General features: G+C 34.5%; 1 protein-coding gene and 1 long non-coding RNA gene across 12 annotated transcripts in view; one reads left to right on the top strand and one right to left on the bottom strand.

Moving 5' to 3' along the window:
• LOC145971361 (uncharacterized) overlaps positions 1 to 16,787 on the top strand; it is a 157,611-nt gene that overhangs the window by 18,588 nt on the left and 122,236 nt on the right. The window lies entirely within an intron of this gene.
• Hr4 (nuclear hormone receptor 4) overlaps positions 1 to 16,787 on the bottom strand; it is a 168,645-nt gene that overhangs the window by 33,577 nt on the left and 118,281 nt on the right. The window contains exon 1 of one of the 10 annotated variants that reach the window (XM_083098911.1): positions 8,183 to 8,691. The exons of the other annotated variants lie outside the window; for them this stretch is intronic. Coding sequence (XP_082955037.1) covers positions 8,183 to 8,252 — 70 coding nt within the window. The 5' untranslated portion in view covers positions 8,253 to 8,691. Of the gene's footprint in view, positions 1 to 8,182; positions 8,692 to 16,787 lie in introns of those variants that run through there. 10 annotated transcript variants of the gene reach the window in all.

The following is a 16,787-nucleotide window of genomic DNA, read 5'->3' as shown; positions in this document are numbered from 1 at the left end:
TAATAATCTTTTTTCTTATATTGTACAAGCTTATTTAAAAATAAAAGACCTAATAAAGTTACGAAACTGAACAACATTAAAAGTATAGTGCTGCATAATAGTGTGGCCTCTATTTTAGAAACGAAGATAGGATCGATAGAGGCAGCAAGATCAATAAAAGAGAGACAAATATGAATTTTACATCTCCGAAGAAGTGGCCAGATCGGCGCAAGTGATGTGAACGGTGCTTAATTAGCTACGCGGGCGAGTGTGTGTGCGTCGATACAAGAATGCACGCGCACACGTCAGAGCAAAGCGCATCTCTGCGAGGCACGCATGTGCACACCTCGCAACGCACACACACATATACACACGTACATATGCATAGACTCGGCTCGGGTCGGGAGTATACGAGTCGTAGCAGCGAGGGGTCTTTGCTCCCTGCCGTATGTAGGTCAGCAGTCTCACACACGCCGCTATTCTTGCGTAACCAATGCATGCATACGACCGCCTCGGGCGCTCGCTCGCTCGCGCGCGCGCGCGCGAGCGAGCAAGAGAGCCGTCCGTCACCGCGCCGTGACTATAAGTACGTACATGCACACACCGAGATGGAAAGTGCAGCCAATGCACTAACCTACGGCGGCCTCCTCTTGAGAGAGGTCGGCCAGCGTGACACTTGGCTCTTGTGTATGTGCACGCACTCGCGTGGTATTGCGAGTGCAAGAGTGCGCCATCGAGCTCGAGCTCGTCTATCTCGAGCGAGCTTTTTCGAGTTTCACTAGTAGCACATCGTTGTCTTTGCCTTACGTATGCACTATACATGTATTGTGTGCATAGTATGTATCTACGATCGCGTTTTATTGGATCTAAATTCGCAAGTTTAGTCATTCCGGACCTTTGTGTGTACGCAAAGAGTACGCATTTTGCAAAAATTATATTACATCCATGATTAATCGATATATATTATAAATATATTAAATAGAAACTATATATGACTCTGCGAAAATATCAAAATTTTAATTTTTGAAATTTTTCGTTAATAATAAAATATTTAGAAAAGTATTCTCGGATTATTTTAATAAATACGTTAATTAAAAATATATTTTGCAAGTTATTAATAATATTTTTAAAACAATTTTAAGCTTTCCTAAGAGAAATACATACATTTTCAGTAATTTATATTTCTAGAGAGATATGATCTCATGAAAAGAATATATACATGTAATTTTTGAGATATTCATGATGATGCGACCATAAATGGGGAAAGGACATGAAGCTGGCTTTTATGTCATGCCTTACAGGAAGCTTATGTTTATTAACACCTTTCACGTCGTGCTAGTTCATCCTATGCTTATATATTCCTCAATCGAAAGATTACAACTTTCTATTTCGCATAAACCGTCAAGAACATCGATAACATCCGACTAATTTATTGAAAATGAAATTGTATGATTATGAAAGTTACATAAGCATTAATAATGTGTACAAAATAGCGTCTATTTTATAAAATTCTTACAATCTTATAAAATTCTCAATCAATACTATGAATGCAATATATCGAATTATTTTTTAAGTCTTATTAAAATATTCAATATATGAGAAAATTCTCTTATATTTATGTAAGCCTATCACACTTATCTCAGTACTATATGAATGATATATAAAATGCAGAGAAGAAATCATTGAGATGTGTAATGTATTAAAAAATTACATTTTAATTATTCGAAACATGATTTTTTTTTATTCTTATGAATCAGTGCAATTCCAAGAAAATACATTCAGTTAGAAATATAAACACTATGTTTTTCAAATCAAAACAGATACTCGACTAAAAAAATCTCGTAGTGATCTAAATTCGTAAAAGAATCTATTTGACTGACTTTATTGGTGTCAATTTTATTTGTGGAATGGAACATCTGATTTTCTATGCTGCATAGATTTTACCGTTATGGGGACTGTGGACGGTGAAAGTAACTCTCCCACGCCATGACATCCACGCCATAACTCTTCTACTTTCGTGCCTGTATTCGTTTTTCCATATCTCTTATTGTTAGACGATAGTAGTCTCTCTTTTCCTTTCTTTCTCTCTCTGTTTCATCTTTCTGTTATAATTCTTATCGGAGGGTCGCTAATCGTTTCTGAACATTCTATAATCGAATTCCTGGTTGCAATAGTCGCATATATATATATATATATATATATATATATATATATATATATATATATATATATATATGTATAAAAATCTTAGTTCAGAAAGAGAATATTAAAAGGCGATTTATAAAAACGATTTATAAAGAGAAATTTTACGATTTCCTGGTGAGTCACAGAGAGAAAAATAGAAACATTATATAGAAAATATTTCCACACAAATACTATTACTTTTAGTTATCATTAATCAAGTTTTAACATATAATTCTGCTAACTCTACATGTGATATATTTAAAGAAAATTACTATAAAATTTTTTAAGGCTTTGTTTTTTATATTCTATTATCATATTTCGTAGCAACATTTTTTATAAGAAAATATTTAAAAATGACTGAAAGAATTAATTGCACATTTTTTGTGTAATATTAAAATATTGATAATTTTCCTGTACATTTTATTTTTTATTAAGAGTTATATTTATTAGCATTTATTTTATTTATATTATTATTTTTTTTTGTTTTTCTCTTACTTACTTTTTACCTCATCTAAAAATATTCGAGTTATCATGGAAGGTGAATATAGTCTAGTCAAGTGAACATAATCTTATCTGCTTCGTGCGGCACCGTTATGTGAAAAGATAAATTAGTACTTATCTAAGCAGACTATATGGATATACAATGTCTTTTTTTTAGCATACCTTAAAATTGCTTATCGGCGGAAAAGAGTTGTACATCGTGTGCCATTTTTGAATGGAGTTTAAACGCTAATGATAATTCGAGCGATGAACGCGACCTAGTATGCGATATCAACATTGGCACATATGTTAACATAAGATTAAAACGATATCTGAGATAAAACACCGACTTATGATAGACGCTTGTCGATTTCTTTTTTTCTCTTAATTGATTTACTCGTAGCTTGTAAGTAATTAAATGATTTTATCGACAAAATTTCTATTCGCAAAATGCATAATTTGTATAATTAGCAATTTTTATGCTAATTAAATAAATTTGAATATAACAAAAGAAAGAAAAAAAGAGAACGTACATATCAGCATGATAAGTAGAAAATTTCTTGAGCATTATTATTTTCTTGATATTCACTTTTAAAGCGAAAATATGCAAGACATGCATAATTTATTTTAACTAATTTTATTCTAGCTTCAAAATTATAAAATATATTTTCTTTCATCAAGCTTACAGCCGTTTCACATGCTCTCGATATATCAATATATCGACGATTTAATTCGCTACTTAAAGGGTCAGATTCTTGATCGTATCGTGTCGTTGTCACAAAGTAGAGCCAGCTGTTCGATCTGTCAGAATTCAATCTCGTTCATCTAGTTTTCCTTCTCGACGGATAAACGAGCGAACAAATGTCTGCGCTTCCACAGACGTGCATCATAAAATAGATGCAACAAAGTGAATGACCGATAAAAAATATATATATATAAACATAGAGAGCAATGATTCACTGAAATGCATTTGTTGTCCGCATCGCGTTATCTCAGCTGCCTCCAATTACTTCGTCCGGTTAGAATGCTATCCTTGCAAGAAAGTTGCTAGTACAAAGATGAATGCGACAATGACGTTTCGTTTCCGCTGGCTTCCGCCGCGGAAGAAGGAATTCTGGCTAAACATGACCGTGTTAAACGCGCGCGCGGGAATCGTCTGTCGATTTCTCCTTTACGTTTACGCGACAATGGAACGTCATCTGCGAAACAACAGAATACAGATATTGTCTCTTAATTTGTTCCGAAAGGGGGAGAGAGAGCAAAGAGAACCGCGCGCGGTGAGAGACACGAGGACACCCGGTATATGTCGGTGTGTCAGATGCTCGGCAAGTAGTGAGAACGGCCAGTGAGAGTCGGCGACTCGGTACGTTGAACCTCCGTAGTGAAAGTTTCTATTATAACACTGGCCTTACCTTACTTTTCCTACGGCAAACTCTACCGTGTTGTGTCATAAGCGCGACGAGCGAGCGAGCGTCGTGGTAAAAGATCGAAATCTGTTCCGCTCGTTTCTTCACGACGTCGTCGTCGTCGTCGTCATTGTCGGCGCGTGATTTAACGGAACATCGCTGGAGAGCGTTTCCTCCTTTTTTTTCGGTAAACGACCGGAAGTCCCGCTGCTCGTAACCGATTTTCATCATCGTCGATCGTGACAAAGTATTTTTTTATGTATTTTTTTCTCTCGCGATAGTTGGACGAAGTAGCGAAAATTTACACATTTCTTCGCAATGCATTAAGATAGCAATTAATTATTTACAATATTTTATTTTGTATCGAATAAAAAAATATAGAAAAAGAAATTGTAAATTTTTATATAAACTGAAATTTTTATTTTTTCTTTAATGGATAATATCAAAGATCGAACCCTACAGAGATCAATACATGTCGATCGAGTGGCCGGAGTGCGATTCGCCAATTCGATTGCGGAAATCGCGGAAGCAACGCGATTATTTGCCTCTCTTTTATTCACTTAGTCACTTTCCGACTTTCTTCGAATTTTGTGCTACGTTAGCCTTTTTAAAGCGTAAAGAATTTAAAATGTAAAAAACGCGATAGTAATCTACCATGAAATTTTAATTTCGCCGATTCGACAACGCGCTTTTGTATAATAAAAATTAAAATGTCATCAGGGTCACTCATTTTAAAGCAGTATTTTAAAAGAAGTGGTTTTTTTGTACGCATCACATAAAAGTGAAATTCTGAAAGATATTAAAATTAATATTATTATCAAAAGTTGTAATTGAATTAAGCTAATATTCGTTAAACTGAAATCTTGCATATTTAATATAATAATGCGTGTGTTTTATTGCTAGTAAATATAAATGTATCTTTTTCAAACTAATTAATATAGAATTTGAAAAAAATATAAATTTAATGTCATGAATATATTGTTTCCCTCCGTATAAAAATAAAAAATAATAAAATTAATCTAATAAAATTAAATTTAACCAAGTTTCTCTTTCAACATTTCTGCGTTTAAACTTGATACGTGATGCTCATAAAATATCGAGCGAGATGAATTCTTCGTTAAGTATGAAGTTTCAGAAAAAAGCACAAGTCGCTTTAGCTTGTATACAAGGATTTCTTATCAAGGTATGATTTACCTCCGTACTCGCGGCATGCGAACCAAGCACAATTTTGTCGGTTTGACGCGATGTACGGATTGCAACACGCTGCGAAGCGCATCTGTCAATGGCGGCGGTTACGACAAAGCAGGAAACAACAACGACGCCGACAAACAGCCTCGTTGGCGTTCGTGAAAAATCGCGGCTTTCTGTCGCGCGCGAAAGTGCACGCGAAGTTCTCGATGCCACGCGCGTTGCAACACACCGAGAGTCAAGTCCCCAGGGTCGGATTGTTCGCGGGATTTATTGGCTTCGATAAAACGAACAAAGATTGTCGATAAGTGCAGGTATGAACGTAACATTCCTCTTTTACACATATAAAATATATCTCAAGATCGCTGCATCTTCCTTTCGCAACTTATTCTTTTTCTTAAAATAAAAATGTCGAGGAGTTTATGATCTTCAAATAATTAATTATTAAAAAAACTAATAAAAAATAATTTTAAAAAAATTAATAAAAAATAATTTTAGAGAAATAATAATTGAGAAAGGAGGAGTTTTGTGAATTAAACTTTAGAAAAAATAAATGACAATTTTTCTTTATTTTTAATGTGATATTTCAATGATTAAGATATAAAACTGACGGAATCAAAAATGTGTATATTTATAATCTTTACACGTGAAATAAATGCATAAAATTGCAGTAATGTTAAATGATAGATTCTAAATTTATAATAAGAAATTATGGTTGTCTTTTTTGGCGAAAGTATTGTAGGATCTAATGAAAAAGAGAAGAGATTTCTGAACAATTAAATGTCCTCATTTTTATCTGTTCTTTCTCTTTGAAATAACAAAGGGGTCGTGCATAAATTTCAGCGATCTTTCTTAGCCAAATCCGCGCCTCGTAGTCGCGTTCTGTCGCAATCTGGAGCAAAAGTCCGCGCGACGTTCCCACCAACCTCAGCGAAATCGCTTGCGCAACATATTGGCGATAGCGATCGCGTGTAATCTATCGGAGAAATCGCGACGGAGATGGGCACGCTTTGAGGCAGAACAGATTGATTTCCCTTGTCTCCTTCGATTCGGAGTACATGTGTCGCGCTGGTCGAGTAAAATCGTATCGGCCCTCACACGATCAAACAGGCTGAGGGGATTAATATTTATTGGATATCGTTTCTCAGTGCGAGAGAGGGAATTGCAGTCTGTCCTCCGTTGGGGAATAACCGCGGGATATTTTCGCGAGGCGCGCGAGGACGCTCTCGATTTAGCGCGGGACGCGAGACGAGATGAGACGAATGAGATTTCGCGCCGCGATGCGGATTCGCGCGATTAGTATTTCCACATCGATATTTCGATTTTGTCGCGGAGAGCGTCGGTTACGTTCTCGTCCCTTTTCTCGCCGGGACGGAAGCGAACACGGAAGCGGCGGCGACGCGGAGAGCTTTTTCGCGCATTTCGCATCGACGCCATCGCAATTGTGATTTGCAATTAGCGAAGCGTGCAATTGTGAAATCGTGTCGCGATGTTATTGACCCGGCGAACTGACACTTCGTTGCACCTCGAAAATCAATTCCAGCCCGACAGAACTTGTCTCGTTATACCATAGTCGCTGGTTTCTACTTAAACAGTTTCGCGTACACAGGACGGACAACTTGAATTGCCGAATGACACTCCGGTCATCCATATGTAATGAGATTCGCTTGAAACTCTCTTTTGAATGAAGAGCCACAAGAAATATAATTAAGTGACAGAAACGATTTTTTCGTTTTTATGTTATAAATCCATCATATTATTCTGTACATCGTAATATCATGAATGGGAAACTAAAACTGTACTCTATTTTACCAAACACGCTTTAAATTTCAAAGTTGAAGACGGAATATTCATTTTACACTATTGATCGAAATACATGCGGTATAATTCTATTTATCATACAAAGTGTTTAGTAAATCATGATTACAACTGGCCAGATAATTTCGTAAAAAGAAAATAAATTTTTTTAATTGATTGTGCATCATATTTTCGAAGCGATTTTGAATATGAAAGTAGGATGGACCTGTTTTTTATGTATTTATATGCATGTATTGTTATCGAATAAGACACGTGTGTTATTAAACAGACATTGTTATCGTTTTTTTAGCTTTCATTGATTTTTTGCAAATACATTAATTAATGATTCACATTGTTAGAATCTTGTGCCATTAATTACTGATCATTGTTACAAACAACTGTATTTCAATCAGCACACAAATCCAATGTCCACTCAGATGTACATGTGTTTCACACATACATATATGTTATTTTCATTAAAAATTCCTTTTCACGAAAAAAATCATGCAATTAATAAAAAAAAATTTATTTTATACTTTTTACTCGCAATTTTTTTTACGATAAATTACCTCAGTTGCATCATGATTTATTAAATGGGCAAATATTAAATCGTGTATATTCACTGTGTATATTGTAAAATATACATGTGTGTATCCAAATATTAAAAACATAATATAATACGGTGAATATAATACGCGATAAAATCACGTAATATTTTAACAAATGTCAGATATTCAAAGTTGCGATAAATTTTGTTATATCGATCAAAAATTTGTTCGGTGATTCAAATTTCATTGTAGAGAAAGTTTTGTTTCACTGATGTAATCTAATATATATGTAATTTATGACTATTGGAAATATTACACGCTCCAACGTTCCCGTGAAGTACGTTTAATACGTCAATGTGTCATCCGTAGACTTATCGTATATCGTACACAGTTTTATAAAATAAATGCGGCAAAAAATTTCCTTTGAAATATTCCCTCGCGTTTGACTAACTCAATGCGCTTGTGTGCTGTGATACATTAAATATTTCAATTTTCGATTTTTTTTATTTTTACTTGTGAAATTCCAGCAACGTAACAGCGTGTTTTAATCGTCCCTATAAGTCAGAATCACGATTACAAGAGCAAGAGGTGAAATCCTACCTTGAAGAACACTCATCTTTGCGCATATCGAAGAGTGTCGACCTTGAAGAACGCTCATCTTCGCGCACATGATATTGTCGCGCAGCGGTGATTCAGAGCAAAGTCGAGCGAACTGTAGGAATTCCCTAGGCACAGACGATGCCTCGTGCCAACTCTCCAATCACGGTCACGCACCAATCTACGATTTACGCGGCATCTCGAATTCCTTCAAGAATTTACACAAGAGAAGAACTCAACAAAAAATAACCAATTATAATATTCTGTCAATATTCGTAGACTTTTTGCACATTTCGACATTGAGTTCACGTGGTGGACCTAACGATCCATCATTAAGAACAAAATGAGACAGCGCACTGCGATTTGGATCATCGAATCGATAAAGACACGATCACTCGGTGGGACCATTTGCGATTTCGATCACAAAGACGTGGACTTGCGTAGAGGGGTTTCGCAGGCCCGGAAGAGGATGACGCGCGAAGGAGAGCGATGTGAACGCGTCGCGTGGCCCAAACTTTTTGGGGCAGCTGGTCGCGAGAGCGCGCGGGCCATGCGATCCGCCAAAGTCGTGGATCCGCCGCCGCGGTTCGGTAGTGGTGGCACCGGTGACCTCGATACCAACCGAGGCCCTCCAATCCCAACGCCCAATGCCAAAAAACCGACACGCGTGCATACGTGCGTACGTGTGCGTGTGTATGTGTGTGCGTGCGTGCGTGCGTGTGTGTGTGTGTATGTGTGTGTCAAGAACTTTCACTCTCTCGAGCGTTCTCTTTGCGATGCGAGAAACGATGACCATCTATATCCTTCGGGAGATGATCTCGGCCGAGTTTTTCGCGATTTTCACCAAGACCAAATGAAGGGAAAATGAAATGAATGAATATTTTATAATCGCAAGATAGATGGTTGGATCAAAGTTCTTTTCATTAAGTGACGGCGATGGCGCCAACAGGATAAGCGGGAATAAAAACATTGACTCACACGCGAGACTTTCTCTTTTTCGGATGAATCACGTCGATAGTTTGAAAAGATTTTTCAACATAAAATTGTACGAAAACAATAAATACAACAGCGATCTCTTACATTAAATGATGAATGAAAAAAACATAGTCCGACGACAAATGTATACGTTATTGAAAACATCTGAAAAGAACGAAGGTCAAGGATGGTAAAACGAGATAAAATTTCCACGAAGATGAAGTTTATGCCGAGAACCGGAATAACTTTACAAGCATGACTCTATGCGAAATCATCGATCGATATAGATACTTGTATCCTCCTTACACCCTTTCGATTTTTTTTAATATATATGGAATGCATGTTCTATAAAATGAGAGTCCAGAATTCGGCTCGTATTTGAAAATTCGAATAATTAAAATTTAGATAAAAGTCATAGAATTTTAATATTGATATATTTCGAATCGACAATTAATTTTTTTTATAATTTATTTCAATTATTCGAGTAGCATGAATAATATGACGTTCATAAATACCTATTTTTTATGTATTATATATATGTATCATAATCATACACGAGCCAAATCTTGAGCATAAAGAACTAAACTCCAAATATGGGGATAACGAGTACCAGTACTTTCGAATCAATTTTTTCGTATTGCGATTTCACTCTCGATGGCGCGACTCTTACGCGATAATCGAACATGCAGTGTGTGTGTCCTCATCCTCGCGGAAGACGGTCCATTGCGACTCCGAGACGGAGTGAAAGAGAAGACACGTGTAGCCGGAACGTCGGGTGTTTCACTTTTAACCGATAAGAAAGTAACGAAAGTCTCCGATGAAAGTTTCGGGTTCGCCCTCGGCGAAGGCGGGAGACAGGATGGCGACCTAAATGAACGGACAGACGGATATTTCTTTGAAAGTAAAAGTAAAAGAACAGACCTTGCACTATCTCGTCATCGCCGACACTGAAAAGTCATTCCTTGCACATTGTTTTTTTACTATATTAGACCTTACATGTTAAAATATTCTCTTTCTAGTACATATCGTGTCGTTTACAAAATTGCAAAACTAGTAGTATTAGACGATCAACATTCGTACGATTTTCAAAACGCGTGTTTTTCATTATAATTTTATAAATATGTGTAAATATCATATACAGGGTGAGCCATTTTAATTAACGCACGCAATTATTTCGGAAACAAAGCATTTTAGAGAAAAATGTTTCAGACAAAAGTTTTATGGTTTCGAGGGGGCCATAAGATGGTATCATTGGTTTGACACTGAAGAGTCATTTGAAGGTCACGTGAAGGTCACTTCAATTTTTTTAAATGGAACACCCTATATATTTTTACACTCTCTTGTAGCTTATCTCGAGAGCTTTCCAAAACACTATAATTAAGTACCTTTTCGTTAAGTACTTTTTGAGTTATGAGGCTTGAAATAATTTCTTAATTTTACATAAACCGTAAAATATCTTGTAAAATATTCATTTTTCGATTATCTTACCTTAATACTTTTACGTACAAAATAATGAGAGGAATCAATTGGTCTAAAGAAAACACATAGTTGTTTTTAAGAAAAAATATGGAATTGTTAATTGCAAATTACATATTTTTTCTTCAAAACAACTATGTGTTTTCTTTAGACCAATTGATTCCTCTCATTATTTTGTACGTAAAAGTATTAAGGTAAGATAATCGAAAAATGAATATTTTACAAGATATTTTACGGTTTATGTAAAATTAAGAAATTATTTCAAGCCTCATAACTCAAAAAGTACTTAACGAAAAGGTACTTAATTATAGTGTTTTGGAAAGCTCTCGAGATAAGCTACAAGAGAGTGTAAAAATATATAGGGTGTTCCATTTAAAAAAATTGAAGTGACCTTCACGTGACCTTCAAATGACTCTTCAGTGTCAAACCAATGATACCATCTTATGGCTCCCTCGAAACCATAAAACTTTTGTCTGAAACATTTTTCTCTAAAATGCTTTGTTTCCGAAATAATTGCGTGCGTTAATTAAAATGGCTCACCCTGTATATTGAAGATTAAAAAAAAATTATTCTACATTTCATCTTTCATTTTCAGACGCTTTCTCTATTTCTCAAATATATCTCTCTTGTAAATGCTTTATTATATTTAATTAAAGTTATATCTCTGCATAATAATTTTTACTTTTAATATAATTGATATAATTCAATTCATAATTATTATTGCACCCAAGATTCATATAATTATAGAGAGACTGTAATAAATATTCTCTCTTTTCCTCTCTTCATTTCGACTGCTCTTCCTCGCACCGCATCAACTGCAGATACCTGTTTTTGGCGAAACGATACCATCATACAGGAAGATCGAACTCAGTGAAAACCGTGTCCTTCGAGGAACAGGGTTACATTACGTCATACACACGCGGGTCTTTATTGCCGTGCAATTCGTGTGAACATGCCGGCTCCGGCATCATGAGATGGGCCAACCAAATTCTCCAAGGGGATCTTTATACATGCGAACTGATCAGATAGTAATCGTATTTTTTTATTTGGGCAAAAGAAAAATTCAAAAATCTAAGAAATTTAAATATATTTAATTTTTTACAAACAAATGACTCACCTCAATTTTTCATCAAGCGAGCGAAACTAGTAATTATTAGATAAAAAATTGCTCGTAAAATTTTAAATCGATTAATTTCCTTTTTTTATCGAATTGTTTATTTTTTCGTTATTACTAATAGAAATGTATTAAGATTTTTGAAATTGAAATTAATTTCTTTGACAATCTAAAGTATAATTAATTTTTCAAGACGTATTTAATTTACAGTGACGTAAAATCATGTCTAGGCATTATTTCAATAAGTATTATCTTATACGCTACCTGTTACATAAATATGAAAAACTAATAATTATTCGAGAAGATAATTATTTTTCAAGGACTTTTGGCCGAAACCTGTTTCCACAGCATGATATTATGAAACTAACGCGTAAATATGCAAAATCTGTTGAATGTTTTTCGGTCACTTATTGTTACAATATCTGCAAAGTTTCATCAAAAAAAATATCCTCTCGATGCGAGATTGATCAATCATATCTCATTTTGATCCAAGTGACCTCGAGCTTTATTCAATGTAGGTTAGAGATTTTATTCTTCGCGTCATTTAATCTAATTTTAGAATATTTTCTGAACGCGTGTATGACACTATATCTTTATTTGTCCTTAGATTGTCTTGTCACAAGTATAACAAGATTTTTCGCTGTATTAATTAAATTTAAGTAAATTTTGTTCACATTATTTAATGATTCGCTATATCTTTTAATCTAGAGAAAAGAAGAGAGCGTTTTTTTTACATTAAATTAATTTTTTTAATTATAGAATATTAAAGAAAGAGATGGGAACACATTTGATTGATACTGAAAATTATACCTAGCATCAACTGTTTTTTTATCGTCATAAATAAACATATGAGTCATTATTATGTATCCACATCTCGTCAAATCTCAAATCATCAAAATTATAATTTCGATCCGGGGATTGAAATTTATAGAGGAAAAACTGCACGCAAAATTTCGCGATTTTGCGAAACAGTTGTCATTGTTGACATCAACAATGGAGCGAGAAATCGATTTTCTGTCGACAGGCGGAAACTCGCGGACAGGATTTTCCGAGAATTTTCCTAAGCGTCCTAGAAGGATGGAGCTGTATTTGTGGCGGTGTGGGCAGTGCTGCAGTCGTTCGTACCAGTACACGTTGTGAGCGGTCGGCCATGGCATACTTAGTAATGTCAATCACACCGGCAGGCATGCACCTTATGCCGACGTATATATTTGTACGTGTGCATGCACACGCGCAAAAGTATACAGAATGTTCCGCAGCAGACTTCATCCGCAAATTCTTTCACTAGTTTGTACATAGAAAAAGATAAACAAACTCTTGAACCTTCTGGATATATATTCGGTAAATGTAGAAAACAATATAAATGTAAAATTTCCTGTATCTCCTTCATTTTTATGATTAAATGCTGCAATAATTAAGCCTTGAATCGAAAAACAATTATTTTAAATTTTAGAAAAGGACGAATTTTTCCGCATTTTTTAAATTCAATTCCCAAGACCCAGCTTAATGATTTATAATTAAGAGATTAAATTGATATTCAATAAATGAAAAAAATCCAGGCATCGTGCGAAAATAAAGCTCGATTAAATCCCGCAGTTTTCTAGCCTTTGATTCTCGCAATTTCCTCGACCATCGATATCTCGAGCGGCAGTTGCGTCAGTGCAGCTCTGAACTTGAGGCCTCTTACGACGACGTTCGCGGCTCGCGCGCGAGAAATTGAAAGGCGTTTCACGGTGTCGACCATGGTCGATAAATGCCGCCGGCTACGAAATCGTTGAAAAATCGCCGATTATTATCTCCTCCGCGCTTTCCGAGAATGTTCTCGATCGCAATCCACGATAAAAACTTAAGTCGCATCATGTCGCGTAAATATGCGTATCGATTTTTGATAGAACCACTTGTTAAGCCTTACTCGTTAAAAAATGTGATTATCGTGGTGAAGCATACTAAAAACTTTATTAAAAATTGTGAAAAATAATTATTGCATTTAGAGTGCAAATTACTAACATAAAAGAATTCTAGATTATTTTATATTTATCCAAGCAGATACAAATGTTGCATGATTAAAATGATCCCGACATATGTGTTCTTATTTTATATAACATTGCAAGTAAAATTTGTGACATAGAATGCACCCAGCAACTTGTCCAATATTTAATTTTATTCGTATTATTTAAGGATACCTTAATGCGAAAGTTTAATACTTCTGAGCGGATAAATTCACGCAATAGACGCACTTAATTTGAATATAAATTAGTCTCCGCGTAACGCAAATAGATGTGCGAATACAAAATCTGCGGTTTTCAGAAGAGCACGGTTGATATATCGGACCTCGTTGACATTCGGTGGCACGATTGCCAGAAGAACAGTGTGTCAACAAAGCGGCCAGCCTCGAAAAACAACCGTCGATAGGCCGACGTGCGGATAGAAGACTGCAATTTTCGTTTTCACGGACAAAACTCGAGCCAATAACGTTTTCCGCATTGTTTCACCAATGGCGCTCTATTTTTGCGTCGTCTTGTTCGGTGAAGGAAACCGCGGTCATGATATATCAATCCCGTAGAGAAAAATTCGTTTGCTTAGTCTCGAGACACGTTCGCCAGAATGTTACTAAACAGCATTGCTAATATTATATTCTTGAACAAAAATACAAATACGTGTGCTACATCTCATAAAATTTATTGCCTGATATAATATAAAATATATTAAAAATTATTCTAAAAATATTATGTACTAAATATTAATACTTTTATTATTAAATAATTGGAAAATAACTTTGTATACTCGACGCAACAAGTCTTGCTGCGATATTAATCGCATCGACTCTCGCATGCATCTTGGCTCATGATTTACACAATCCATGACTCGTGTAATCTAATATTCTATAAACATCGTACATGCAGCTTACAATTTTGTAAATTGCTATTTTATCTATCCTGCATGTGCAGGAAATTTTTTAAATTTGCCATTATTCTTACTAAAAAAAAATTGCTTTAAAAAAACAAAAAAGAATTAATAAAGTTTATAGATATAAAACTAAATAATCTTGATACATTAGAATATTTTTGATATTTTATTTAATTAATAAGACGATATGTGAGATTCGTTTATTTCTCAGGTTTTTAGATGATCTTCATAGTTTTTCTCCATTGAGCATGATTGCTGCTAATATCATTGGGGTGATGATTTCTCGCGAGAGCACTTTGAAACTGTAAGGTTACCGTATGTCCATGAGAATCGACCTTAAAGAAGAGTCGACATTGCAAATTACATTGAATGTTTGCCATATATTCGCGATAAACAATCATCTTTATAGTAAAAACACTGTCTCATGATTCACTTGATCATGATAGCGCTCGATTAAATCGATGCCTTTTTCCAAAATGTTGTCGCTAATAATTTTATGTAACATATACAAGAAAACTTATGTTTGTTGGATTTTCTTAACATGGCATTGTTAGTAATGTAATATCTTACTCGATTCCTAATGGCCATATACATCATTTTGAGAAAACGCGATTGTAAATGTATCGAGTTCAATTTCTTCTTTTTTCTTTAGATACACATTGGGGAGAGGGGGAGAAGGATCATCAGTATAAATATTTTTAGAATTTTTAAAATGAGTGAAAATTTAGGAATTTATAAATAAATTTTAATATTATGAATAAATGAAAAAATTGTATCCTTCTTGCTTCATTTCAAATATTAATATATCTTTAAATAAAATTTTAAATGCCAAATTGTGGTTAAAAATGATATTTAGCCAAATTTAGCCGAAGAAAATTTGATTTTAAATCGATATCATGAGAGAAAATATGGAGAACATTTATACAACATTTTGCACACAACTTAAGCAATATCAATTAACAAAACGATTGAGATAAAACTTTAAATTGGTACTTTATCGTCCAAACCAACGACTTTATCCCAATCAGCTTATCGATAATATAATTATAATTTGTAAGGTTTTCTTTATTTTTTTTTTTAAATCTTGCTCAAGAAAGAGACCAATGATTATAAGAAAAGTTAACGTTGACCGTATTGGGTAATGATTTCACTTTGAATGCCGTCTGAATAATAAATTCTCACAATCCGATAACGGGTCAGGCAGTTGCTCTTGAAATACTCTTGTAAACCGTTCTTTATGTAGCTGGTTATAGTAGCGCGTTCGCCGATAATGCGATTATCGTGTGATGCATTTCTTGTGAGTCATTAAATCTTTTCGATACGCAGCGAATCACGAATCAGCAGTGTCATGCACCTTATAAAAGTGCGTTTCTCTCTTTTTTTCTCTCTCTCTTTCATTCCTTCTCTTTTTTTGCGAATATGTATTCGCATTCGGATACCGGTACTCGTCGTTGCACGTGTCAGGGTCAAATGATGTCATTGGGACAACAAGAATTCTCGTGATGGCATTTGTCGTAATTCATGATCTTGCCGATCGTTTACGATGCTGCTGGTCCAAAGAAGAGGAATGCCGTGCCATAAGAAATTGATCGAAAAATGGATGATCTTTTCTCATTCACTATTAATAGCCAAAACATGAAATTTAAATGAAATAGTTTTCTTCTAAGTGTAGTGTGAATTGCTAATTTGCATTTTTCTAAAAAAAACAATTCACATCAGTTTCATTTTTAATCTGTTGACTAAACTTGCCGGAAATACATTTCACAAATTAATTGTTGAAAAATGTATAATTTAAATAAAAATTTGATCGAAAAATATATATTTCATATTAATATTCTTAATGTATCAATGGCAACAATACTGTTAATTATATCGTGATATTTTTGCAACAAGACAGCATGAATAAATTCACATTCTCATTTCAAAATAGAAGCTTTCGGAATTGATATTCATCAATGCCACTTTTGGTAAACAAGACTATTTGTATTCTGTATAAATTTTTTTAAATTAACCTAATTAATTTAATAATTTAATTTGCTTTTAATGTTATTTATAAACATTATCTACATTCGTCATTAAATTTGTAATTAAATATGAGAGCACAAAAAATAGTTTTCATTAAATCCGATTCATTTA

The sequence above is a fragment of the Camponotus vicinus genome, unplaced genomic scaffold (genome assembly GCF_025532165.1).
Source record: "Camponotus vicinus isolate PSW18456_S1 unplaced genomic scaffold, iyCamVici1.0 SCAF_5, whole genome shotgun sequence".
Lineage (NCBI taxonomy): Eukaryota > Metazoa > Arthropoda > Insecta > Hymenoptera > Formicidae > Camponotus > Camponotus vicinus.
Note: the sequence above shows the minus strand (reverse complement) of the source record. Positions and strands in the feature narration are given on the sequence as shown.